The sequence below is a fragment of the Rhinolophus sinicus genome, linkage group LG04, assembly GCF_036562045.2.
Source record: "Rhinolophus sinicus isolate RSC01 linkage group LG04, ASM3656204v1, whole genome shotgun sequence".
In the NCBI taxonomy this organism is placed as follows: domain Eukaryota; kingdom Metazoa; phylum Chordata; class Mammalia; order Chiroptera; family Rhinolophidae; genus Rhinolophus; species Rhinolophus sinicus.
The window spans coordinates 188,908,758-188,936,178 of NC_133754.1; the positions used below are offsets into that span (position 1 = coordinate 188,908,758).

General features: G+C 53.2%; 1 protein-coding gene across 7 annotated transcripts in view; it reads right to left on the reverse strand.

Moving 5' to 3' along the window:
* PNPLA7 (patatin like domain 7, lysophospholipase) overlaps positions 1-27,421 on the reverse strand; it is a 66,797-nt gene that overhangs the window by 22,772 nt on the left and 16,604 nt on the right. For 3 of the 7 annotated variants that reach the window (XM_074331437.1, XM_074331434.1, XM_074331438.1), the window contains 12 exons: positions 27,218-27,298; positions 26,396-26,504; positions 25,643-25,783; positions 22,701-22,801; positions 22,451-22,597; positions 10,774-10,851; positions 9,386-9,591; positions 8,109-8,240; positions 7,488-7,611; positions 6,938-7,051; positions 5,056-5,125; positions 1,190-1,339 (listed from right to left, as the gene is read on the reverse strand). In XM_074331437.1, the coding sequence (XP_074187538.1) occupies positions 1,190-1,339; positions 5,056-5,125; positions 6,938-7,051; positions 7,488-7,611; positions 8,109-8,240; positions 9,386-9,591; positions 10,774-10,851; positions 22,451-22,597; positions 22,701-22,801; positions 25,643-25,783; positions 26,396-26,504; positions 27,218-27,298 (1,453 nt within the window). Of the gene's footprint in view, positions 1-1,189; positions 1,340-5,055; positions 5,126-6,937; positions 7,052-7,487; positions 7,612-8,108; positions 8,241-9,385; positions 9,592-10,773; positions 10,852-22,450; positions 22,598-22,700; positions 22,802-25,642; positions 25,787-26,395; positions 26,505-27,217; positions 27,299-27,421 lie in introns of all 7 variants that reach the window. The other 4 variants (XM_074331436.1, XM_074331433.1, XM_019756707.2 and 1 more) reach the window with 2 other exon arrangements.

Here is a 27,421-nt window from a genome sequence, read left to right on the forward strand (position 1 = left end):
AAACAACAAAAAAGAAATTAAAACAAAAAAGTGAACTCACCTGTTTTTTGTTTTGTGTTTTTCCCCCCTTTCTTCCGCCTCCCCCGCACTACGGTTCAAGCCGTTGTTTCTCAGTCTAGTTGTGTAGGACACAGCTCCCTGGCCCATGCTGGTGTTATGAGCCTTGTGATCTCCCCCTCCCCCACTGAGGCAGTCGGTCAATGGTCGGCCACTCATGCTGGCCACCGGCCGCTCATGGTGGCCCACGGCAGCCCAGCTCCAGGGAGAGCTGTTATTCACAAGCTTAGCTGTAGAGGGCGCAGCTCACTGGCCCATATGGGAATCGAACCGGTGACCTCGGGCATTAGGAGCACGGCACTAGGACCACCTGAGCCACCGCCCAGCCCAGAACTCACCTGTTTTAAAACAGATGAACAAACATATGCTCTTATCACAAACACGTTTTCCTAACAGTAATGTCGTATTCATTGAGTTCACTATTACATCATTTTTATGTGACATGGATTTGTTTTTTAGATAGTTTATTAGAGGCAACTCCCAAGCAGGAGGGGGTCCCTAATGGGGGTGATTTTTTTTTTTTTAATTTAAGGAGGGCGCAGCTCACAGTGGCCCATGCAGGGGGATCGAACTGGCAACCTTGGTGTTATCAGCACCACATTCTAATCAACTGAGCTAACCAGCTGCCCCCGTTATTACATCATTTTTAAAGATAACCTGAAACTCAGTACAACCCTAGCACAGAAAACTATCATCATGGTCATTCACAATTGTATACAAACGTATAGTGTTAGAAATAGTGAATACTTTATGACTGGGGGAACCCCTATGAGTTCTCAGGAATTTCAGTTTCTTACTTCTGAATCCCAAAGTTGCACAGCTTCCAAGACTTTGGATGCTACCCGACCCCGACTGAGGGCGCTTCCCATGCAGCGTCTGTGTCAAGTGCTGCAGCAGCGGGCACGTGCCCCCCGCAGGCCAGAACCCACGCTAGGTTCCAGGGGTTTCAGGTCTCTGCCCCCCGGGGCCCCTGCACTCAGGGAGGCACTAACCATCTCGGAGGAGCTGCCTATGATGTGACTTACCACAGGCCCATGAAGACGCCTAATGGACAGTCCCCGCTCCAGGAGCCCCCAGGGTTTAGCTGAGAGGGTGGCACAGGAACCCAGAGGGACCCAGAGGCTGGGCTCACCGATAGCGCTGAGGGCATGCTTGAGCTCCAGGGCAAAGGCGGTGAGGGGCACGTCCTCCGACACGGGCATGACGGCCACTGTGGACAGGTTGCTGGCAGGGTTTCCCGAGTCCCACTTGCTGCTGGCAGAGTGTAGCCCAAACTGGTGACCTGAGAAGCACAGGGTCATGTGTTGGCCTGAGGGGGTCAGGCTGCTGCTGTGACAATTTCTGGGCGTCTCTGGATGACAGCACAGCACAAGCAGCTCAGGGACGAGAGCAGCGGGCCCGGGTCTCCATACGCAGCACTACTCCCAGAACCCACTGCCACCACCCTGCCTGTCCTGCCAACCACACTGCGTCGCCTTGCACTTCACACAGCAGGACTGAGGTCCCACGGAGCGGGAGGCGAGACGACAGGTGTGGCACAGGGAAAGGAGCAAAATGCAGGGAAATTCAACTCCTGAGAAAGTCCTGCCCAGTGAGGACTTGACCTCCTAGATGTTTTCACCACTCGCTCTACAAACAGACGCACACACAGCTACTGTCCCGGACCCCAGAGGGAGGACAGAGTGACCCTCAGGAGTTCACGGCTGGATCCGGGAACAGAGGCCTGAGCCTGAGGGATCGTCCGTGCAGGCAGAGCCTCCGTCCCTGAGACACGGGCTGCCCAGGGAGCCTTGGGAGGTCGGGACGGAGGCCGCAGACATGGCACACACTGATCCCTTAGCCTCCGTCAGAGGGTGGCTGGCACATTATTTCCAACAACCAAGTCCGTTCTCGGGGGGTGGCATCTCCTGTTCCTACCCCTCCTGCTGGCTATACCCCAGCCAGACCCCAGTCTCCTGCACAGACCCTCCCAACCCGAGGGCACATCTGTCCACTCTTGCCACCTCGCCCCTGGAGGAGCGGCACTTCCTGAGTACATAGTCTGAGCCAGGAGCCAGAGTGGGCAGCCCTGGGCAGCAGACAAAGGAGGCTGATGAGAGCTAAGCTGGGGGCTGGCAAAGCCAGGTGGGCACCGTGCACTGGCTGCTGGCCGCACACAGGGCAACACTTTTCTCTGCTTTCCTACAGCTCCTCCTTGGGGATCCCCTTGCTCACTATCTTTCCCTGTGACCTCCGATGTCAGAACCCTCCATGTGAGGAAGAACCTGGGTTCTTAGCCTTCAGGACAGGCATGTGAGAGGCTCTGGTTCTGGCCAAGGGGCAGGCACATCCCACCGCTGCCACCACTCACAAGGACGCAGCTCCCAGGAGATGCAGAGGGACACAGAGAGAAGGGCGGACTGCTAGGGACCTCGACTCTGGGAAGACCAGCCGTCTAATGCCACAGAAGCAGCAGTGGCCCATCTCTCGCCCCACTGGGTGCCGCCTCTGGAGAGGCTTTCTAGGGTCCCCAAGCACTAAGCAAACACCAGCTCCCTACCTGCCTGGGATTGCAGACATGGGATGGAGGCCCCAACTCTCCACGCCCTGCACTAACAAGCAGAGGTGGCACCCCCTAACTAGAGTGGGAGAGATCACAGAGAAAGGGGAGGTGGAGGACGGAATCCTCTAAACCTAGTATGACGTCCTGGGCTCACCCCCAAGCAGCCCGAAACCGGCCAGAATCGCACACAGAGGCTCTGGGAACAGATGGCAGGCTGCCTTCTCACTGGCTCTGGGTGAACAAGTGGGCAGACCAGGGTAATACTGCAAAGGCCTTGAGAATTTGAATGTGAATTCAAACACAGCCCAGGAAAGAGTGCCAGGAAATGCCTGTGTATGTAAGCGCACTGAGCATCTACTCACACAGAAGACTTAGTTGGCTAGTGTGGTCTCAGAACACTCAAAATACAGGACACAATCTGAAATTACCAGGCTTACCAAGAGCCAGGAGAATCTCACCTAGAATGAGAAAAGCCATCAGCAGACGAAAAAGACGTGTCACAGAATTTGGAATTACTTGACAAGGACAATAAAGCTCTGACCATAACCAGATAGAAACAGTGATCATGAACAGTCTTGAAACAGGTGCAGAAATAGAATAACTTAAATTTAAAAACTGGATGGGCTGAAGAGATAAAGAAAAAGCCAATGACCTTGAAGACAGAGCGAGAGAAACTATTCGACCTGAACACCAGAGGGAGGAAAAAAGGTTAAAAACTGTTCAGTGCCCCAGAACCCTTTGGGAAAATAGCAAACGGTCTGACATTTGCATCACTGGAATCCCAGGAGAGCACGAAAAAGACAGGGCTGGAGAATATTTGAAGGAAAAAAGGCTGAAAACTTCCCTAGACTCACAAAGATGAGTAAAACCCAATAGGATAAACCCCAAGAAATTCAGGCCCAGACTCCAAATCAGACTTCCTCTACAAACTGAAGACAAAGCCAAATCTTGACTCCAGCCAGAAATGCTGCTCCCCCTGCTGTGACAGTCAGATGTCTGCTCCCTAGCCAGCAGCACGGGGGCCAGAGTAGGGGCACAGTTTGCTAAGGTGCTGACATGAAAGGACTATCCACCCAGGCCTGCAGAAAATATCCTTGGGGCTGGGCTGCAGGGGAGGCAAAGACAGGTTCAGATGAAGGGGACTTAAGACCTGCTCTTAGATAACTATCATTAAAGGAGCTTCTTCAGAGAAGGGAAGTGATACCAGCAGGAGGCCTGGGACACCACCGTGACAGAGGAGTGACAGAGACAGAAATGTCACAATCTCCCCAAGCTTTGCAAAAGTCCTAACACTGCATGGGGGCTTTTCAATGTAGGCAGAGGTAACATTTACCAGCTACAGCATAAGGGGGAAGAGTGAAGTGACTGAACAGTGACAAGGTGTCCACACTGTGTTGGCATGAGACCGGGAGAGGTGAAGCACAGGTATTGCAGTCCCTGGAATCACTACTAAAAGTACTATACAAAGAGATGCATGTGAAAGGACCCACAGTTGGTTAGTGAAGACAGAACACTCCAGTGACTCAGAAGAAGATCAGAAAGAGTAATCAGAGTAATGTACGAAAGGGGGAGAATAGTAAACATAATAAAATGGGACATAAATCCTAACATATGAAAAATTACGTTAAATGTAAATGGTCTAAACACAAATAAAAAGACATAGATTGTCAGAAGGGTGACAAAAACATGAACCAACTTTATGATTTCTACAGGAAACTCGCTTCAAACAGAACCATATAGGTTGGTTAAAAGCAAAAGGAGAAAAGGTGTACCACGTGTTGAACAGTGTCTCCCCGAAATTCATGTCCCCCCAGAACCTCAGTGTGGCCTCATTTGGAAACGGTCCCTGTAGACATGATTAGCTGAGTCCCACTAGAGCAGGGCTGGCACCCGCCATACTCTGCTGCCTCCACAGGGCACGTCCGTGCACCTGTCCTTTCCTTCCACATTCAGTACTTCCGAGTCCCACTGTGACAAAACAGAGATCCCTTCCTTCCCTCTGGTAGCTGACGTGTGGGTGCAGGAGACAGACAACAGATGGCTAGCTAGGGAGACATGCGATGCGTCAAGTGGCTGCCCACGTGGGGACAAATGAAGCGCAGGAGGGGAACTGAGAGCACGGGGGTGCACTGGGCTCAGGGAGGTGATGACGAGGTGGCTTGGGGAAGAGGGGTATCAGCCTCTGCAGAGAGGACAGCAGGTCTAAGCAGGAGCAGGTGGTCACTGAACAGCAAGGTGGCTGGAGTCAATGCTGTTGACCAGGAGAAATGCAGAAGGTGGGGCTCCAGGTTTGGTGGGAGGGGCTCTGGGAGGCTATGAATGAGGCTCCCAGTGGGTGGGCGGGGCTCCAGGTTTGGTGGGCGGGGCTCTGGGGCTGAGAATGAGACTCCCAGAGGGGTGGGCAGGACTCCAGGTTTGGTGGGCGGAGCACCCAGGCGCCAGGCCAGGGGACACACCTGTAGCAGTTCCCTGCTGGAGGCTGCCCAGGATCTTCTCACCCAAGAGATGAATCAGCCGAGTCACAACCTGGGGGCAGAGAAAGAACAGACCCCAAATCACATATTTTAAACTGAGAAGCAAAGTATGTTGGGTCCACGGTTTCAAAAATGCCATGGCTGTAAAATGCTCCGGGCCAGTGGTCTGGTCGCCACAAGTGGGACCTGGCTTCATGGGAAGAAGGGTCACCTGAATGGGGTGGGTGGGCAGCGGGAAGGTTTGAGGGCACGTGCCCTGCAACCTTGGCCGACCAGCCTGTCCTCTGACTTCCAGGGCAGGAAACACGCAGACGAACCTGGGGAAGCCAGACGCTGGTTGCAGACAGGTGACGGGCAGGCCAGAGCCCTGCACTTGCCGCAAGCCCCTGAGCACATGTGACTGGGCGGACACGGGCTGGTACTACCTGACATCCGGGAAGCCTGACATTGTCAATGAAACCCAAGTGAAACCCAAGTCACCTAGGAAAGCAAGCTGAATGCTCTGAGGACGTCATCTGGATACTGCTTCTTGAGGCTAACGCGGCTTCCCTCCCTGCCGCCTGCCTCCCCAGGCCCAGCCTCCAGTTTGCGTCCTGCCAGTCTACAGTGGGAGTCCGGGGCCGACTCTGGAAGGAGCTGGCTGAGACCTTATGCTCCGGTAGGCGGCGTCCGCCCAGCCCACTGGCCAAACCTCCACCTGCAACTAAGTCTGAGATCCTTTCTTACCCCCAGGGTGCTGGAATCGGAGACCCATGGGAGATACAAGTGAAACTGCCCAAATTTTAGGATGTGAGACAAAAAATAGTTTGAGCAGAGTGGTCCAAAACAGAAACTAAAAAGGAGCCTGCTTCATATACAACTAAGCTAGCATCAAACTGTTGACTGGAGCTAAATTAAAAAAACACATTTAATTATGGGAAATGTCGCACATCCACAAGGGCAGAGAGAACGCAGTGAGCCGCCCCTGCTGTCACCCCGCTCCAGTCGTCTTATTTCACACATGTCCACAAAAGCTTTGAGGCCAACCCCAAACACAGCACTTTAGGCACTAACATTTGAACTCGTCTCTATAAGAGAGAAGAACGTTAAACCTAATTTAAAAAGAGGTCAATTCTACTTTGAAAACAGTTCAAAATAGGCCAATGAACATACAAAAAGTGCACATCTCTACTCATCAGGGAAACACAAATTCAAACCACAATGGTACCCGTTTCCTACCAGCACGGCAGCTAACATCCACCCAAGGGGCTGACCACCTGAGTGTCAGCAATGGTACAGACTGGGGCTGTGCTGCAAGGACCTCGGCACAGCCAGGTGGGGTAGCTGGTGGGCAGGTGCTTAAAAAGTTAAACACAGTCTCCCCCATGGCCCAGCAGTCCCCTTCCCAGGTTACTAACAAGAACCATGAAAACACTGGCACGAGAGATCCCTCTGGGCAGCCTCAGACCGAAACACCCACTCGGAGAACTGGGCGACCAAAGGCTCTGTGCAGCACAGCCTGGCACAAAGGAATGTGCCAGCACCACGCACAGCAGCAGGGCCCTCAGTGCCGTCCGCCCGAGCAGGAGCCCTGCTCCCACCCACGGCAAACTCCTCTGTGTCTGGTGTGGGTGCAGCCTCCAGACTCACGGTGCCAGGTGGGTTTCACTGTCTGGGTCCCTGTTCCCCGCATGGCTCCTGCTGGCACCCAGCCCACCTGCCCGAGGCCTTTGTCCTCCTCTGAAACCAGGAGACCTGTCTTCACGGGTTGTTTCAGCCTGGGCCTCACCCCAGCGCTGGGCCAGGACACAGCCCCTGCCTGGTAACGGCGGAGCCCCAGGGTGGCGGCCCAGCTCCCGACGCAGCCCGGGTCCGGAGGCCTCACCTGTGGGTACCGGCGCTTGATGGACGTTAGGGCCCCCGTGGGAAGCTTGGCCAGCTCCGAGTCCCGAACGGCGTGCACTGTGGTCGCCCGGGGCTGCTGGGTGAGTGTCTCCACCTGATGAGGAGTGTGGGGTGCTGGGACCACACTGCTCACACCTGCCACTCCTGCACCCCAACTGGCAGGCAGAGCGCATGGCCGTGCTTCCCAAAAGTGAGGTGCAAGCAAAAAGTGGGAGAAGGGGCTCACCCAGCACCCTGAGCCAGGGCAGGCAAAGGGCAGGCGGTCAGCAGTACCCAACCTGCCAGAGGCCCAGGGGGCCCTAGCACCCCCAGAGAGGCCACCCCGTGAAGCACCGGGAAGAGGACAGCTGTCCCCCAAGTAGGGCCTCATCCCACACAAGGTCTCGAAGGAACCACCTGGTCTCACAGTCCCTGGCCGTGGGCGCTCCTGGGCCTGCACAGCCCCCACCCCTGCTCCCTGGAGACCTCTGACCCGAGGCTAGCCCATGCCGAGCGCTGCAGCCCAGGCCTGCAACTGAGGGCAGCCCTACCACACCGATGAGGTCTCCGCGGCCGTACTCCCCGGCCAGGTGCTTTTTGAGGTCATCCTTCCGGATCACAGAGCGCAGCCGGCCACTGAGGACGATGTAGGTGCAGTCCGACTTGTCCCCCTGCCTGTGGGGACAGGGGCGCTGGGAGCGGGCAGGGCACCAGCCAGGAGCCTCAGCCACCCAGCACAGCAAAACAACGGAAAATAGTCTTCTCACTACAGTTCTTTGTTTTGGAAAATATAGTTACTTTCCATTAAAAAATATGGGTGCTAACATGTAAAGGGCTTATGGTGATTTTAAGATAAATAAATACTTGACATGTTCTTGTTTGAGCGCCGTAAAAACTGGCAGCTATAAAGTAGGCCTGAGGCAGCTGCCTTCCTGACAAGCAAGGAGCCACAGGGAGCACGTGGCACTGTGGCACCTTCACAAATGCTGCTGGGACGTTGCCGGCGGGGCCATTTAAGGGACAGTGTGGATGTGCGTGGACTGGCGTGTAAAGACGCCATTGAAATGGTGCGTCTGAGGGTGTCGCGTGAGGACAGAACCCTGGATCCCAGGAGTGCTTCTGCGGGAAGCTCGGGGCCCCACCCCACGGCGCGCACGCGCCTGGGGCCCCACCTGTACACTGCGCGCCCGGCCTCCACCTCCATCCAGTCCAGGGCAAAGTCCATCTGCCGCACGAAGGGCGACATCCGCGTCACCACCGTGTGTGCGACGCCCAGGACGACGGTCGGCTGCTTCCGCATGATCCTGCCGAGCCAGGTCAGAGCCATTCGAGCCCGTGAGCTCTGCCCCTTCTCCCCAGGCAGCAGGACCTGCACCCCGCTTATCAAACCACGACGCCCACGAAGCAGGGAAGTGGAGCCCAGCCAGGGGCTGGGACGCTCGCACTCCATCAGCCCCGGCGCCTGCAGCTTGTGCGTCCCAGCGGCCCTGGGCGCCCATGGAACCCCCTCCCGGCTGCTGACCATCCAGTGATGTCCCCAGAGCACAGGCCACATGAGGCCCGTCCAGCGTGAGTGTCAGAATCCCTGCCCCATGATGGGCCATGAAGACAAGGTGGGGGGGCGCGGCTGGCCTGTGGGCAGAGACCACGGCCCAGCGCTGGAAAGGTGGGGGTGGACCCCAGGGCCAGGGAAGTCGCTGGTGGGCTGTGACACGGGCACGACTGACTGCCTCCCTGGTCCCCATGTGCCAACAGGCTGCTGAGGGTGAGGGCAGAGAAGGGCACCCCACTCAAGGATGGAGGCTTCCGGAAAGGAGCTAACGACTGCGAGACTCAGCACAAGCATTGAGCCAATGGGCTTACTAAGGTCACTAAGGTGACAAAAGTGTGAGCAGAAGCAAACGGGGGACCTGAAGCTCTGCTCGGCACGCAGACGTGAATCCCAGGGGAGCACCCAGTGGCGGCCGGCAGAGCAGCCAGAGCTCAGGAGGGAGGTTTCTGGGAGACGTGAATTTGGTGCATAAAACCCCAGGTGGCAGGAGGCCCTTCAGGGCATCAGTTGGGCAATGTCTGCAGGGTGGGAGCTGCCCACCAAGGACTTATGCTGTGAGCACAACAGTCCCACACAAACATGACATGTGATGTGACAAAAACACACATGGAAACACAGACATACAGACACACACACACACACAAGGACACGCATATGGACACATACACACACACAAGGAAACACACATGGAAACAGACACACACACAAGGACACACACACACAGGGACTGGGCCTGCCCCACAGGCCGCTCCCACATCTGGGCTGCAGAGGCTGGCGGGGCTACGTGGGGCCCAGGAGAAGGAGCCGCATGCGAGTTCCAAGGCCGTCCGCCTGCCCTCTCTCGGGCCTGGACCCCGGCCCCCCGCCCGTACCCGGCAGTGGTAGAGACGGACTCACTCGTAGAAGTGCGCCTTGGAGATGGACAGGAAGCAGCAGTCCCTGTTGGCCTTGATGGTGAAGATGAGGGGTTCCCCGGTGAGCACGGCCAGCTGGCCCACCATCTCCCCAGGGCGCGTGACAAACAGGCAGCTGTCTTCGTGGCTGTCGACCTTCCGCTGGTACACGTGCAGCAGCCCGGACACCACAAACAGGATGTTCACGTCCTGGCAGAAGGGGCATGGCCTCGGTCAGGCCTATGTGCGCTCACAGCTGGGAGCACTCAGCACTGTCCCTCCCGCTTTCGTCACTTCATCCACGTCACAGGAGATTAGCTTCAGGAGGCTCCAGGCAGGGAGCCCCGCCTCGAATGCACACACTGCCCATCCTGCCTCCTTAACAAACATGTGACGTGACCACTCTCCCTCCAAAGGGGCCACAGGCCCGAGTCCCTGAGACTCTCCCTCCCCCCCAACATCACATGTGTCTCAGGTCCAATCTAAGCACATACGCCCGCCCATGAAGGCGCTCTGGTGCCAGCCCCGACTTCTCTGTCTATTGAAGGACCTCGCTCCCATCAGAGCAGCTCTGTGGTCTGAGCAGGAAAGGATCGGGTGATGGACTACAAAGGGCCGAGGTCTGGGGTCAGGGGCAGGCAGAGGCCAGCTCCTGCTCCAGCCACAGCCTCTGAAGGCAGCTGGGGGCTCAGAGTGGGGCACAGGGCTTTCCCGAGCACAGCCCAGGCTGCCGGGAGCAGGAAGGCCGCTGGCAGTCTGCGTCCTCTGAGGAAAAGAAAAAGCCTTCCCTTCCTCTGAGGAGAAGACAAAAGAAAAGAGCAAGGGAAGCCGATGCCTGTAGCAGGGTCTCAGGGCCCACAGGCTCCAGCCGCCTGCACGCGGCTCGGCACAGTGGCAGCAGCTGAGGTCACAGGAGCACCCCGCGCAGAGTGTGCTCCCCCAGCAAGAAGGACGCTCTCACCGAGGCCGCTGTAAAAGCAGCAGACGCACAGAACGCCTTCTCCACACGCGTGCAGGGACAGAAAACGCAGATATCATGGAGACAGAGCCTGGAGCCGCCAGCCGCTGGGAAGGCAGGGTCTCTGCTGCCCAGCACAGAGGCTCTCAGACTCAGAAACTAGGCCGTGTACATGAAAGAACTGCTTTCCTTCTGTGTGTGGGTGTGAGGACTGAGAACAGAAAATGCTTTTCTTTCTGACTGTGAGTGAGGTGTATGTGCACACGTGAGTGTGCATCGGTGCACCATGTGGGGAGGACGAGCCCGAGGAAGAGCCCTCCTGGGGACAGTGACAACAGACCCTGCATCACGTGCCAGCACACCCCACCCAGCCCTGGGCTGCTGCACCCGGTGGCCTCAAGGACCGCTCCCTCAGACCTGGGCCTTTCACTCACCTGGTCTCCCTGCCTCGATACCACCGTGCCCCCCGGGACATGGAGAAGCGTCACCCGGCCATCTAACAGCGAAGGGTCCTAAAAACAGACATGTGGTGTCAACACCAGGAATCGGTTTGAATGGAGGTGGCACCTGAGCACAAGAGGTGGAACAGGAGGTCACGGGACACGGGCCCTCCAAGCTCCGCCCACCAGGATGGCCGGCAGATGCCAGGGCACGCTGCCACCACTGACACCGAAGAGGTGAGGTGGGCACAGGGCAGATAGGACATCAGTCCGCGGCACAGTCAGCCTCGCAGCCCCACACCTTGCTCAGTGACTGGTGCCAGCACACTGGCAAGGACTTGGGTGGCTTGCCCTTTTCTATGCTAGCTACACACGCCAGGCCAGGAACACATAACGCGCCAGGCGTGCAGGACACGAGCGCCAGGAGGTAAGCCCCGCAGAAACCTGGGAACATTAGCTGTGCAGAAATCACAGCTCACGGCAGCAGGAGAACAAAACCACTGAGAAAGCTCGTGGGTCAGCGGTGGAGGACGGTTGGGAACTAAATCGTTAACAGACAGATGACTGCAGCCCTGGGCATCAAAAGCTGCTAATACCCGGAGACCTCCCGTGACCTGGCTTCCTGACCCCAGGAAACCACAGGGGGGCCACCCAGCCTCTTCGATAAAAGGGGGCTTTAGAGAAGAGACCAGAAGAACCCATCAACAACCACAGGTGTAGCCCCAGCCACCTCATCTATGAGACAGCTGAAAGTTTGGACCCGACTAAACAGTCGAAAATATTAAAGAATTACTGTTACATTTTTAGTAGTACGGTATTGTGGTTATGTTTTTAAATAGCGCATGTCTTAGAAATACAGAAAAATTTGCTAACATGATCACATGATGGGATTCGCTCTAGGGGTGTATATGCTGGGGTGGACACGGGGGTTGGGGGACCGGGAGGTACAGAGGAAACAAGACAGGCCACGAGTTGATCGATACTTCGTTGGATCGTGGGTATTCACCTTCAGTAGAGTTTTCCATGTATCTTGCATATATTTACATTGTCCATAATAAAAAGTTTTTAAAAAAGATGTAAGAAACAAACAACCAACAGCAATGTGTGGGCCTTACTCAGAGCCTGCTTTGCACAACAACAGGAACAAGAAAATGTTAAAAACTACTCATGGACTTCCGGTTTCCAGGCCACACGTAAGGAGCTGGGAAGTCACCACTGTCCTACAAGTAACAAGCTGGACAAACTGAAAAAGCAGCAGCGCCTCTGAGGCCCATCAGAGAAGTGCCATCACCGGCAAAGCGCTGCCTCCACGTTGGAGACAGGCAGGTGCACAAAGAGGACCCCACCCACAGGGCAGAAACACCAAACCCACGTGGCACCCAGTGACCTGCGGAGAACCTGACTACAGTTGACAAACTAGGGGAGGCTCAGCAGATACCCCTGAGCGGTGAGAACTCCAGGGGCACCCAGTCGTAGGGGTCCCATAACACTGGTTTTTACCTCCAGGAGCTCAACCAGGCTCTCACATAGAAACTGGAGAAAACCCCCTCGGGTCTCCAGCAGGGGAGACGACAGAACCACTATGAAATACCCGGCGCACTGAGACACCGAGAGCTGCTCGCAGGACCACAGAATGCCCCCCACCTTCCCACCAGTCACGAAAAGCGCATTTACAGCGGCCCCTGTAACCGTGACCTCATGTCCTCCTGTCAAGAAAAGCTATTGGTACGAGCCGCATCAAAGGCAAAAACCCAGTTTGAAGAGAGAGCCAGCATCCAAACCAGACTCAGACACAGCAGGGATGTTGGAACTATCAGACCAGAATTGAAAACCACTATAGTTGATATGCTAAGGGCTCTAACAGCTGAAGTAGGCATGGGCACTGCCAGCAGAGAGATGGAAACCCTGAGAAAGAACCAAAAAGAAATGCTAGAGACCAAAAGTGCTGTAACAGAGATGAAGGCTGCTTTTGACGGGCTCATTTGTAGGCTGGACACCGTGGGGAGCTCTGTGAGCTCGATGCTACATCAATAAAGCTGAGCAGCAAAGAGAAAAAAGACTGATAACCACAGGAGAAGATAGCCAAGGACACTGGGGAACTACAAAGTGTAACATGTGCATCAGCTGAGCAACAGAAGAGAGAAAGGAACAGAACAAACAGCTAAAGGAATAATGATTGACACGAACGCCAGACACCAAGCCCCAGGTCCAGGATGCTCAGAGGACAGACACCACGCAGAATAAACGCCAAAGAACTATGGCCAGGCCATCCTACTCAACGCACAGAAACCCCAAGAGGAATTAAAAAATCTTGAAAGAAGCCAAAGGCAAAAAACACTTTACCTGTAGTGGAACAGAGATAAAAATCACATCCAACTTCTCAAACCATGCAAGCAAGAGACTGGAGCGAAGTACTAACAGTGTTGAGAGAAAAACCCCTGTACCCTGTGAAATTACCTGTCAAAATGAAGGATAAATAAAGGCTTTCTCAAACGAACGCAAACTGAGGGGTCTGTTGCCAGCAGACCGGCTGCATGTGTGGGAAACGCTCAGGAAGCTGTGCGAGGGGAGGAGAACGACACAGGAAAGTCGGGCGCACACAGAGGCAGGAGGGCACCGCACGGGGAGTGAGTGAAGGTCGAACGAAAACCCGAACTGTTCTTTTCTGACTTGATCTAACAGGTTACGTTTGTTCAAAATAACAAAGTCACAAGGCTTTGCGTGTGCTTCTACGTAAGCGGAGCACACACAGTGATGGCGCCCGAGACGGGAGGAAGACTCGGGGTCACTTTCTCATCGTAAGGGCCTCGCACTCCCCTCAAAGCGGTGTAGTTCCAAAAGGAACATTCCTTTTCTGTATACTGGATACTTCCGACACCACACAGGTGTCTTTCCCCCACACCACACCCTTCTCCAGGCGGGCGTCCTATGACTCAGCTCTGACACTAAGTTCCTGGAGTTGGCATCAGACCCCAGGGATCAAGGGCTCCGTCCCATAACATGAACCCCACTTCAGACGCTAATCACAAGTAGAGAGTCCCCAGGTTACCCACGCCTCTATCTGACATGGCTGTGAATCAGAGGTTCCCATACCCCCTCCTCAGGTTCAATAATATGCCAGAATGAGTCTTCCCTCAGAGAGACACTCGGTTTACTGATTTAGTATTTAATAAAGGATGTGATAAAGGACACACATGAACAGCTAGATGAAGAGGTACACAAGACAAGGTCTGGAAGGTTCCCAGGCACAGGAGCTCTGTCCCTGTGCAGCTGGGGTGCAGCCCCCCCGCTGGTGTGGGCATGCTCACCAACCCAGAAACTATCCACACTTCAAAGGTTTTTATGGAAGCTTCATCATGTAGGAATGATAGATTTTTTAACTTAATCTCCAGCCTCTGTCCTCCCCTGGAGGACGGAGGTGGGCTGAACGTTTCCAGTTTCTGACCATGGCTTCGTCATTTTGGTGACCAGCCCACATTCAGAAGCCCATGAAGCAATGCCTCACTTCCTGTCACCCAGGAAGGGAAGTCCCAAAGGATTCAGGAGCTGTCTGTCAGGAGCCTGGGGCAGAGACCAACAGACATGTATATATTTCCTGTTATTTGAAAGTGTACTTGGATTAGCTGTAAATGTATGTTGTAAAATGCAGGGAGAGAAACCACTAAAAAAAAAACACAAAAAAAAAACAAAGACAAGAAAGAAGTATAACAGATAAGCTAAGAAAAGGGAAAAAGAACCATAGCAAGTGCTCAATTACTAGGTTGGGGCAAAAGTAATTGCGGTTTTTGCAATTATTTTTAACCTTTAGAACCGCAATTATTTTTGCACCAAACTAATAAAACCACCAAAAACAGAAACCACCAGAAGTAGATAAAAACAGGAACGAAGAAGAAGGGCAACAAGTAGGAAACAGTAAAAACACGGTGGGCGTTAATCTGCTCATATCCATAACCACTTTAAACCTCAATGGTCTGCATACGCCACCTGAAAGACAAGACTGCCAAAGCAGCTAAAGACACAAGATGCAACTCTCTTGTCCACAAGAAACCACGTTCGATATAAAGACACACAAGGGTTAAAAGTAGATGGATGGAGAAAGACATACCGTGCGAACACTATGAAATTCAGCCGCATAAATGGCAGACAGAGCAGACGTCAGGAAAGGAAAATTGTCAGGGGTAAAGAAGGGCATCACATAATGATAAAGGGGTCAGCCGTCCAAGAAGACATAGCAATCTGGTACATAACATGTAGGCCCCTAACAACAGAGCATCAAAAACATGTGAGGCCAAAGCTGATAAAACTCCCAAGGAGCTACAGATGAATTGATTACTATAGTGAGACACTTCAACACCCTCCTTCCATAAATGGACAGACCCGGCGTAAAATAAGTATGGATGGAGTTGAACTTAACCTCACCATTGATCTCTGGATATAACTGACACCTGTAGACTAGTTCATACAAACGCAGCAGAATAAAGTCTTCTCCAGCTCACATGGAGCAGTCAGCAAGTTAGACTATATTCTGGAACATAAACTGTATCTTCACAAATCTAAAAGAATGAAATCATACAATATCTGCTCTCAGATCATGCAGACTTAGAATGAAACTAGCAATCAGTACAGAAAGATAGCTGGAAAATCCCATTATATGGAGATCAAACAATACACACTTCTAAATAACACATGAGTCAAGGAAGAAATCTCAATGGAAATTTTGAAATATTTTGACCTAATAAAATGAAAACAAAACTTACAAAATTTGTGGAATACAGTAAAAACAGTGCTTACAGGAAAATATATAGCATTTTCTGCAATAATTAGAGAAAAAGAAAGCTCTAACATCAACAATCTAAGCTTCCACCTTAGGAAAGCAGAAAAAGAAAAGCAAATTAAATCCAAAGTGAGCAGAAGAAAAAAAAAATTAAAGCAGAAATCAATTAGGCGGAAATTGATAAGACTGAAAACAGGAAATCAATAGAGAAAATCAACAAAACCAAAAGCTGGTTCTTTGAAAAGATCAACGAAATCAATAACCTCTAGCCAGACAAATTAAGACCGAAAAAGAGAGGATACGAATTATTAATATAAAAAATGAAAGTGGGGACATCATTACAGATGCTGTGGACATTAAAATGATAATAAAGAAATATAACAAACAACTATGCCCACCAATGTGACAACTGAGATTAAATGAGCCAATTCCTTGAAAGACACAATCTGCCAAAACTCACACAAGGAGAGACCATCTTAATAGGCCTATAGTTATTATGAAATTGAATTAGCAATCAATAACTTTTCAAAACAAAAAGCACCAGGCCCAGATGGGTTACTGATGAATTCTACCAAATATTCAAGGAAGAAATTATACCAATTCTGTACAATCTCTTTCAGTGCACAGAAGCTCAGTGAACACTTCCTAACTCATCTATGAGGCCAGCATCACCCTAACATGTAATGTCTCATTACAAGAAAACATTACAAGAAAAGAAAACCTCTGACCAATATGTCTCATTACCATAGAAGCAAAAATTCTCAACACAATATCAGCAAACCAAATCCAACAACGTGTGAAAAGAATTATAGACAAGGACCAAGGACCAGCTAATGCAATAAGGCAAGAAAAGGGGAAAAAAGGTACACTGACTGGGAAGACATACAACTGTCTTTGTTCTCAGATGACAAAATGATCAATCTATTCAGAAAACCCACAAGAATCCACCAGAACAACTCCTGGAACTAATAAGCAATTACAGCAAGGTGGCAGGACACATGGTGACTACACAAAAGTCAGTCACCTTCCCGTACACCCGCCACAAACAAATGGGATCTGAAATTTAAACCACAGTAACATCTACACTGGCACCCAAAAATGAGATACTGAAGCATAAGTCTAACAAAGTATGTACACGCTCTATGAGAAAAACTACAAAACTCTGATGGATGAAATCAAAGAACTGAATAAACGGAGAGATGTTCCATGTTCACAGGGAGATTCACACTGTCAAGATGCCGGTTCTTCCCACTGTGACCTAGAGATTCAAGGCAACCCCAGTCAAACGGATTCCGAGGTTCACGTGGACGCAAAAGACACAGGAGAGCCAACACAGTCCTGAAGAGAACTTGAGAGGGCCGACGCCGCCCGACTTGGAGACTTACATAAACTACAGTCATCAAGACAGCGTGGTATTGGGGAAAGGACAGACAGACCAATGGGACAGGGAAGAGCATCCAAAAACAGGTCCCCATAAATATAGTCAACTGGGGCCAGCCTGGTGGCTCCGGTGGTTGGAGCGCCGCACTCCTAACGCTGAGGTTGTCAGTTTGATTCCCACATGGGCCAGTGAGCTGCGCCCTCTACAGCTAAGATTGTGAACAACAGCTCTCCCTGGAGCTGGGCTGCCCCGAGCAACTGGAGGTTGGTGCGAGCTTCAGTGGGCTACTGTGTGCTGCCGCAGGCTACTGTGTGCCACCGTGAGTGGCCAGAAACCATCATGAGCTGCCTTGAGCTGCTGTGTGCCGCCGTGAGTGGCCAGCAGCCAGCGTGAGTGGCCAGCAGCCAGCGAGAGCTGCCGTGAGCTGCTGTTGAGTGGCCAACCGACGACTGGCGACTGACTGCCTCAGATGGGGACAGCACAAGGCTCATAACACCAGCATGGGCCAGGGAGCTGTGTCCTACACAACTAGACTGAGAAACAAGGGCTTGAACGGGAGGGGGGGAGGGGAGGTGAAAGAACGGGGGTCAAAAATACATAAATACAGGCAACCGATTTTGACACAGGAGCAAAGGCAACAAAATGGGGGGAAAATAGCCTTTTCAACAAATGTTATCGGAACAACTGGACATTCACATGCAAAAAAAGATCTCGACACAGAATTTATAACCTTCCAAAATATTAAGTCAAAATGATTCATAGGCCTAAATGTAAAACGCAGAACTGTAAAATTCCTAAAAGTTAACACAGGAGAAAATCTGCATGACCTTGGGTTGGGCAATGACTTTTTAAATAACAGTATCAAAGGTACAATCCATGAGGGGGCGGCCAGATGGCTCAGGTGGTTGGAGCACTGTGCTCCTAAAGCCAAGGTTGCCGGTTCAATTCCCACATGGGCCAGTGAGCTGCGCCCTCCACAACTAGAATGAAGGACAACGACTTGGAATGGATGAGCCCTGGAGAAACACACTGTTCCCCAATATTTCCCAATAAAATTTATTTTTAAAAAAAAGGGTACAATCCATGAAAGAAATAATAAGCTAGACTTCATTAAAATTAAAATTTTCTAGGGGCGGCCAGTTGATTCAGTTGGTTAGAACGCAGTGCTCATAACACCAATGCCGCGGTTCAATTCCCACCTGGGCCGGTGAGCTGCGCCCTCCACAACTAGATTGAAGACAATGAGCTGCCGCCGAGCTGCCGGAGGGGCAGCTGGGTGGCTCAGTTGGTTAGAGCGCGAGCTCTCAACAACAAGGTTGCCAGTTCAATTCCCACATGGGATGGTGGGATGCGCCCCCTGCAACTAAGATTGAAAACGGCAAATGGACTTGGAGCTGAGCTGCGCCCTCCACAACTAGACTGAAGGACAATGACTTGGAGCTGATGGGCCCTGGAGAAACACACTGTTCCCCAATATTCCCCAATAAAAATTTAAAAAAGAAAGAAACTTTTTTCTGCTCTGTGAGAGACACTGTCAAGAGACTGAAAAGACAAGCCATAGATTGGGAGAAAACTTTGCAAGAGACACACCTGATAAAGGACTATTATCCAAAATACATAAAGAACTCTTAATAGTCAACAGTAAGAAAACAAACAACCTAGTTAAAAGATGGGGCTAAGACTTTAACGGAAACCTCACTAAAGGACATATAGAGACGGGCAGGCGAGCACATGAAAAGATGCCCCATCACGTGTCATCAGGACAACACACATTAAACAACGCGACACCTCCCAGAGGGGCCAGAATCGGGAACACTGACAGCACGCGACGCTGGGCCACGCGCAGCTGCAGGAGCTCCCAGGCACGTTGCTGGGGACGCACAGGGTGCCGCCAGGTTGGAAAGCATCCTGCTGGTCTGTCACAAAGCCAAGCACACAACTCAGCCACTGCGCCCCTCGGCATGACCCGCACGTGCACACTTACAGCCTCTTTCCTCATGATCGCCGAAACTCGGAAGCAGCCAAGGGACCCTCCAGCAGGTGATGGATGAATAAACTGCCCAGCCAGACAGTGGAGTTTACTCCGCACTAAAAAGACATGAGCTGTCACACAGGAAAAGACGTGGAGGACCCTTAAAAGCACGTTGGTAAGTGAGAGAAGCCAGGCTGAGACGGCTGCTGTGTGATTCCAACTGTATAACATTCTAGAAAAGGCAGAACTATGAGGACAGTAAAAAGGTCAGGGGCTGCCAGGGGGAGGGAGGAGGGCCAGGCGGAGCAGAGAGGGTTTTCAGGACAGTGAAACTTCTCTGCATGACTCTATGATGGTGGGTACGTGTCATTGTAACATTTGTCCAAGCCCACAGAATGACCAAGGGTGACCCTATTGTCAAGTGTGGACTCGGGGTCACAATGCGTGTTGGTGTAGGCTCATGGACTATAACCAACGTCCCACGTGGTGGGCGTGTGGGTGACAGCAGAGGGCGTATGGGAAATCTTTACATTTTCCCCCATTTTGCCGTGAACCTAAAACTGCTCCAAAAAAATAAGCAGTTGTGGCAGGTAGCAGGGAGGCCTATTTTAAAGTGTAATAAATAGCGAAGAAAACAGTCATGATCCATCGAGGAAACATGACGCTGCTGGGTGGATGACGAAACGAGGCCTTTTCAACATCTGCATGGGGAGTCACAGTGAGCTGATGGCTTCCTGCAGGGTCCTGAGCCTTTGGGGAGGTGACGTGCAGTGTTTGGGGGTTTGGGGCCGAGCTGCAGAAAGAGCCACGAGTGGATAATTGCTAGCTGGTGACAGAGACATGGCGTGCGGAATGCCATGACCACTACGTTCTTACATGCTTTCCATAACGAACAGGAAGATAACAGATCAATTCTAGAAGAACCAATGACTGAATACAGAAGATTAACTAATAGAAATAAGTTTCTTTAAACGATTTAAATGGAACTGAGAAAATGTCAACTACAATAATCTGAACATTTTATTAATGGATGGAATAAATAAAAAACATTTAACAATTAACAAATAAAAAACATTTTAAGCACAGCTGAAGAATTCTGACGTCCAGCTCTGGGACAGCTTGGTAGCCCACAAAACCTCACGCCCTGAGCATGAACATACAGAGATCTCAGTCTGCTGGGAACCCCAGGCTGCTGGCCGAAGCCAACAGAAACTCCTTCTGTGGGACGGTCACATCACCTCCAGTCCCACGGAACGTCTGCACACAGAAGCTATGGAGGGATGGGCGCTGCCAGACCTGACCGTGAGCAGGCCGAGCAGGAGGCCAGCATGGCCCCCAGAATGACCGACGCCACAGCAGCAACCCAGAAGCAGTAAAAAAAAACAACATGAAGGGCAAACAGGACATTGAGCAAGGACTCTGAACTACAAGGAGCGGCAGCGTCTGCAGACGGCCAGCGCTCCGGAATCGCAGACACAGACGAAGGTCGGGAAGGTGGGCTTAGACCAGATGGAAACCGTGACACGAGAACTGCTGCTGGGCTGAAATAACACATCTGTGAACAACTAAAGACACTCATGGAAGGGGCTTGCAGCCCTGCTCCCAACACTGGCCAGAACCATGGGATGAGCGTGTTGGAAGCGAGGGCATATTTCAAGGGGGACTCACGGCAATGTGTCTTTTACTGTAAGACATTGTTTTTATTTAAACGTTCACTGTATTGTTGGATCACACCTCGTATAGTCAATATAGAAAGACTTTTTAAGTGGAAAACACAGGAGAAAGGGGAAGACACCTAAAGGACAAGTGAGCAGACAGCACTTGAGTCTCTGAAGAGAAGTGAGAAAATGGGCAGAGGCCATATTTGAGGAGCCAGGAGTTCAGAGAGCAGACTGAAGAACACCACAGGGTTTCAGGCAAGAGCAATGAAAAGAAACCCACAGGCAGTGCTGTGATAGTGACACTGAAGAAACCCCAACACAAACAAAATGTGCGCAGAGCAGCAAGAGGAAAGAAAGTGTCATTTCCAGAGGAAAGACGAGCAGGACCTCGCAGCAGTGCCACCGGACGGGGTGAGGGCAGTACTGTGGCCAGCAGTTCACCCGCCAGACGCCTCAGAGGGAAGTCAGCCCAGGCAGCTCGTGTCCTCTGAGAGCTGACAGCCCGGCCAGCGGCTCCCAGCACGGGGAGCAAGGTGCAGGGATTTCTGGCTCCTTCCGCCTTTGTTCCCAGTGCTGGCCCAAAAGCTAACCCAGTCGGGATACGGCGCTGTGCCATGGGTGCAGGTGACAAAAACTCCACAAAAAGCCTCCTTTTCTGACGAGGGGCCAGGAAGGAGGCTCCTGAGAGCTGGGAGGGGCGCCCGTCTCCTCTCCTCGGGTGGGCTGGGTGGCCCAGCCTGGAGCTGAACTGCGGGGGCAGGGCAGGTACCAAACAGTGAGAAACAGAGGAGGGCCCAGACAAAGCGCTGGTGACAGAGGCACAAGCAGCAGGGAGGTCGGTCTGTGACCTCCGACAGTGCCCATTGGTCCCCGAGCCACCGACAACCCGAGTCCATCTTGCATGAACATTCATTCCATCTACACTGAAACCTCAAAGGCAAAGCAACAAAATTTCTCGACAACAATACAGAAAAACTGTGTGAAGCCAAAGCAGGAAATGCTCCATCCCCAAGTCCCCAAGACACAAAGAGCACCAATCATGAAGGAAGAGACCCAGAAGGCTGGTGCACGGAATCGGGACTTCTCCCACCAGACACGGCTGGAAGGCAGAGGGGCGAGCCCCAGGGGTGTCACGTGCGAGACCTGTGATTAGCACGGGCCCCTACCCAGAGAGTACCAGGAAACCGTCAAGTCAGAATGGCCTGAGGGCCCCACTGCTGGCCCCATGACAGGTGCCCGAGCTCACGACCTTAACTTCGCTCAGCACCACGCCCGACCTCGCCGCTCACCTGAGTCGGCAAAGCCCGCCGTGTGGAAGGGGATACAGACACACGTGACCAGGAGAGTGATCCCATGTGCATTCACACATGGGCCCCAGGACCGAGGACAATGACGGCGGCTCCAGCCCGGCAGCAACGGGACGTGGGCTCAGAGGAAACAGGGTGAGTTCGGGAAGCCGCATGAGGCCTGGCAGCGGCCTCCCCACAGGAACAGGGCTGTGAGCGCAGGGCACACAGCTGGGTCCTGACATGATGGCTGCACGGACTCAAGCCCTCCTGCACAGACGCTATTCCCAGCTTTGCAAACGCGAGTGGAAAAGGGATTCAAACGTGCATGTGATGGGGACGCAGTCGGGAGCACCGTCACTTTAACCCTCATCAGCATCCTGGCTAGTGTCCAGGGCCCATCCCGGCCGGCGCCTGCGGCACCTGTGCAGCAGGAGGACACTCTCGAGCCCCACCCAGAGGGGGTCCTACCCCAGCAGTGGCTGTGACCACATGAAAAAAGTGGGTGGCATGAAGTCCAGTTTCTGGGGAGAGTCCGACGCCCGCCCACCTGTGCGGAGGCCACCTGCCGTGCAGAAGGCGGGCTGGGGCACTTACGTCCAGCCTCATCAGCGTGAGCAGGTCCCGTTTGGCTGCTCTGAAGATGGTGTCTGTCTTCCTGCTGGCCACAGTCTCATCCGAGTTGCTCTCCAAGTAGTGGAAGACCGCGGAGGGCGTCTCTGCAACTACCACGCTCTTCTTGGACTTGAGAGCAGGCAGCATGATTGATCACAAGGGATGTGGCAGGGAAAGGATGTGGGGCCAGGGGAGGGAGAGTGGAAGGCAGGGGTGAGGGGGCGCTGCCTACCTTGCCGGCCACAGCACTCCCAGGGCGCTCGTCTCCCTGCAGGAGGACCCTGGCGCGGTCACAGGCCATGCTGAGGTCTGATGTGGCACCTGCTATGCTCCCTACAAATGGAGGGGAGACTGGGGACACGGCGCTGGCAGCGGGCGGCTGAGCACCGAGACCTAAGCAGCATGGCCGCTGTGCGTGATGCTCGGGTCCCTGGCGTGAAGCCACCACACTGTCCCATCTTTTAAACACCTTAGGTGCCAGCATTAGCGAGCCTCTGGACCAGACGCGACACATCCTACAGGACTCCCACCTCGTGGGGCTGTGCATGTGTCCCAGGCCACCACGCGAGCACTGTGCCAGCCGCGCCCCACCACCCAGCTCCCAGGCTTGTCCCACAATGTGCATTAGCAGGACAGTGGCTGGAGCTGCCCCACGAGGTTGGGACAGGCTCCCCAAGGAAGCTCCAGGCCCAGCCGCGGGCCCTGTCTGGATGTGGGGGCTGCGCCACATGACCCAGGCACTTGGGACCTCAGCCTGAAGTGGTGGGAACAATGCTCCCGGGGAAGGGGACAGTGCGCAGACCGCACTCCATCCCCTAAGAGACAGAGGAGCCACCTGTGACCTACATCAGCCACGGGCCTCACAGAAACCTGGGGTCTGAACGACACAGAAACTGCAAATGATGGGCATGTCCATTTTAGACGAACAAGTGGTGAGGAGCAAGCCAGGGGCGGGAAGCCCTGCGCCTGGTGGCCCTGGTGACCGGGTCTGCTGTTGGGAGAGACCCGCCTTCACACCATCCTCCACATGGCAAAAGAACGCAGTTTGTGCTCAGGCGAGAAAACAAAAGACTGGATTTACCAGGAACTACAAGGACCCATCACCACTCATCTTGTAAAGGTTGCATTTCATAGGAAAGTTAAGTCTGTGAAGCTATTACCATGTTAATAAGACTTAAAAATGTTGAAATAACACAACAGTTAATAACTACTTTTCTCCACTCAGAGATACTATGTATAGTATTTATTATGACATTATGTTACTCCATAATATTTACTGTGTCTCACACATCTTATTGTATCATGTTGTTGTTTAGTGGCAGCAGTAAGCCCAGGTATTATGATCCCCTTGTCTATTTTAAACATAAAACCCGACCATACTCCTTGTGTAAATACAGGCACACATTAAAGGCCGTACATTTCTACAGGATGCAGGTTATAATCAGAGAGTGTAAAACTGACATGTTTGCCAGGAACGTGTCCTGTAAGAGTGTTACCTACATGGGCCAAAGGGAAGCTGCTTCCACATGAAAGTCAGCTGGGTTTGCTCGTGGGCTGGAGAATTCATACTCAGCTCTATTCCATGGGGATTACTGCTGCTCTCAGGTCTCTGTCATTTAGGCTTCTTTCAATGAAAAATTCACTAAAAGTGTTTTTCTAAACATGACAAGGCAACTGGATAGCCATATGGGACAAACTGTGCCTTGACCTCTACTCACTTTATACGAAAGAACCAATCCTGAAGGGATAACTATGAAAAGTAAAATGTGAAATCTTACAGGCAGATTATTCCTAAACAGACACGAAATGTATTAATCACAAAAGAAAAAATCTGATAAACTGGGCTCTAGTAAACTTAAGAACTTGTATTTATCAAAAGATATGAGGAGAGTGAAAGTGAGCGGAGAAGATTTAACACGTCCACACACGAGTCCGACAGAGGAGGCCTATTGATCAATAAGAAAAGGAAAGACAACCTAAGAGAAAATGGGCAACAACAGCGCCCCCTTATCCCCATGGAGACGAAGGGGCCCAGGCCAGCACCGACAGGGTAACGAGTGACAGGCGCGTGACAGGCGCGCAGGCCACCGGGGAGGGGACTTCCTGTGTGCTGCTGCCCAGAGAGCACCAAGCAGGTTGAGAGGGAAATGCCACATGTGAGGGTGGCCCGCAGGCGACAGCGCAGAGGGAGCGACCAATCTGATGAGGCTGCTGCAGAATCCCAACGGGAAGGTGCACATGTGTGACAGACACACGAGTGTGCCACACAGTGACACGCACAGCAGGGAGGACGGGTGTGCACAAACACAAGGCTGCACAGTGCTGGGGGGGCAGCTCACTCACACAGCCCCGCACCCCACTGGTGGCACTGGGGGCCACGTTCGGTCGGGCCGAGCGCTGGCTGCTCTATCTGGGCGCTGGTCTCACAGGCGAGTTCAGTTTATAAAAATTCACCCAATTGTCCACTCAGATTTGCACATCTGTGTGCATATTACACAACCATCAACAGTTCATGAAAATAAAAAAGAACGTGGTAGCAGTGAAGAGACAGGAAACAGACCAATAGAACAGATACCAAAAAAGCAGATCCAAGCAAGGAAAGGTCCAGCACGGGAAGGTCCAGAGAAGGAAAGTGCACCCGTGGTCGCCAGGGGCTGGGGAGGGAGTGACGGCCAATGGGGACGGGTGTCTTACTAGGTGACAAGAATTGTCTGAAATTAGATAGAGGTGATCGATGCACATACTAAAAACCACTGGACTGTACACTTTAAAACATCATGTGAATGTATCTCAGAAAAGCTGTTACTAAAAAAGAAATCCATGTAGATTCAGAAACTTGGTACCGAATGAAGATGGCACAAAAAAAGGAAGGGGGGAATGAAGTGGTGAATGTATGAATGGTGTTGGGTAAATCAGACTCCACAGAGGAAGGATGAGTGGTCACCAGTGACAGCAGAGTGGTGGTGGCCGAGGGGCCGGGGAAAACCATCCGCATGCCGGTGGGCACAGCACAGCACGGACACACGGGGTGCCAGGGCCGGTGGGGAGGGTCCACAGGACACTCAGGGCAGCAGGACGCCCACCCACCACCGTGTCAGGCAGAGCCGAGCAGACAGGGTCCTCTGGGCCCCAGGGCTTCCCACCTGTACACACCTGGGCCAGGGGGTCCTTTACCTGGTGGGGCCGAAGGGGCCTGGCTGCCGGCCTGGGCCTTGCTGAGCTCGTCCGAGATCTCTTCATGGACGGAGGGCAGCGGGACAGAGTGGCTCCTCTTCAGCAGAGGCCCAGGGGCCAGCGCACGGCTGCCCCCACGCTCTGCTGGGAGGGGATGGGCATGAGGCGAGGCCTCTGTCCCCACAGTGGCACAAAGCGCACACCTGCCCCTCGGGCCACGCCCTCGTCACCTGTACCTGCGCCCACCTGCCCAGGTGACGGGTGAGCGAGGGCCCACCTCCGACTCAGGCCCTGCTCTGCCCCTGAACTGACCGGCCTCATGCTGTTGGACGAGTGCCTCAGGTGAACTGCTGCCCAGGGGGAAGCCTGGCATCCCTTTCTCAGTACCCGTCCTAGTCGTGGTGGCCTGAGCACCCCTGGAGCGGCCTGGCGAACGCGGTGCCCACCGGGGACTCGGTGAGTGAACCCACACGAGCTTGCGGGAAGGACCGAACAACGCGGCTTCACCGAGCTTTACGTCCTGTTAGCCACGTCTTTGTAAATCTGTTACAGTGGCTCCAGGACACACGTCACCTGGAGGTGATTGCTGGCCGAGAGGCCTCAACAGAGTTTCTTGCCCTAAATCGAGACCCCTCTTGAGAGCTCAGAGCTCAGAACCCGAATAGCTTTTCCAGGACCCAAGTCCTTGCGGAGATGGGGAGCTTGCGGGTGAGGCGAGGGCCGGCGGAACAGGAGGTAGGTTCCAGCACATACCTGGGTCGCGGGAGTCCTGGGGTCGCTCCTCGGGGCCGCCACCTGTTTGCCTCTTGGCCTTGCCGGCAGCCACGCTGGCCACAGACACGAGGGGGATGGCTTGGCTCTCCTGGGATGGGAGAAAGACGCAGACTGTCCCAGGCATCCTGGGCCGAGGCTCTGGGTGACGAGCATGAAACCCTCGAGGAAAAGCCACGTTAGGGAATGGAGGGTCAGCAGACACTATGCGGAAGGCCGGCTGGCTTCAGGCAAGAGACCCAGCTTGCTTTTGTCTCAGCAACTCCAGCCAGTCTCAACAATGCTCAGAAATGCCAGGAGACTCGCTACTCCTCATGACGGTGAAAAACAACGTAGAGAACAAAAGGATTTGCCTAAGACATCAGCCAATGAGGACGACAGAGCCTCAATGTCAGCAAGTGAGGAGTCTGATGAAGAAGAGCGCTGCACGGAGACATCTCCCTCTTACAAGGGACCAGGCGCACCTCAGGCTACGGGGACAGAGCAGGTCATCGCTGTCCCATCTCCTTCTCACAGGACTCTGGAATGGGAGCGAGCTTAATCCCACCTCACTGCCATTGGCTCGAAGGAGAGTCAAGGGACCCCAGGGGACAGGAAGTGACAGCCTCCAGGGGATGTGTGCCAGGTGACCAGAGGAGTTGCACAAACTGCAGACTCTCTTGGACAGGAGGCGCAGGGACAGACAGGCCTCTGGAAGACGGGCGGCGAGTGTCCAGGAGGGACGGACTGTGGCATCTGGGAGGGCCCGCCCCCAGCCTGTGGGCAGGCCAGAGCGTCCAGTGCCCGGGCCTGCAGGACACTTACGGGGTTGAAGAGCTCGGCGGTGAGGCCCAGGTAGTGATGGAGCGCCAGAAAGGTGACCCTCTGCAGCCGGACCATGATGATCTGCGAGAGATGGGAGCCCTAGTTCTGACGTCTCCACGTCACCTGAGGTGTCAGCGTTAGGGGCACACGCTCTGCACTGTTTCTGTAAGTTCTCTGTAAACCTAGAATTACTCCAAAGCAAGA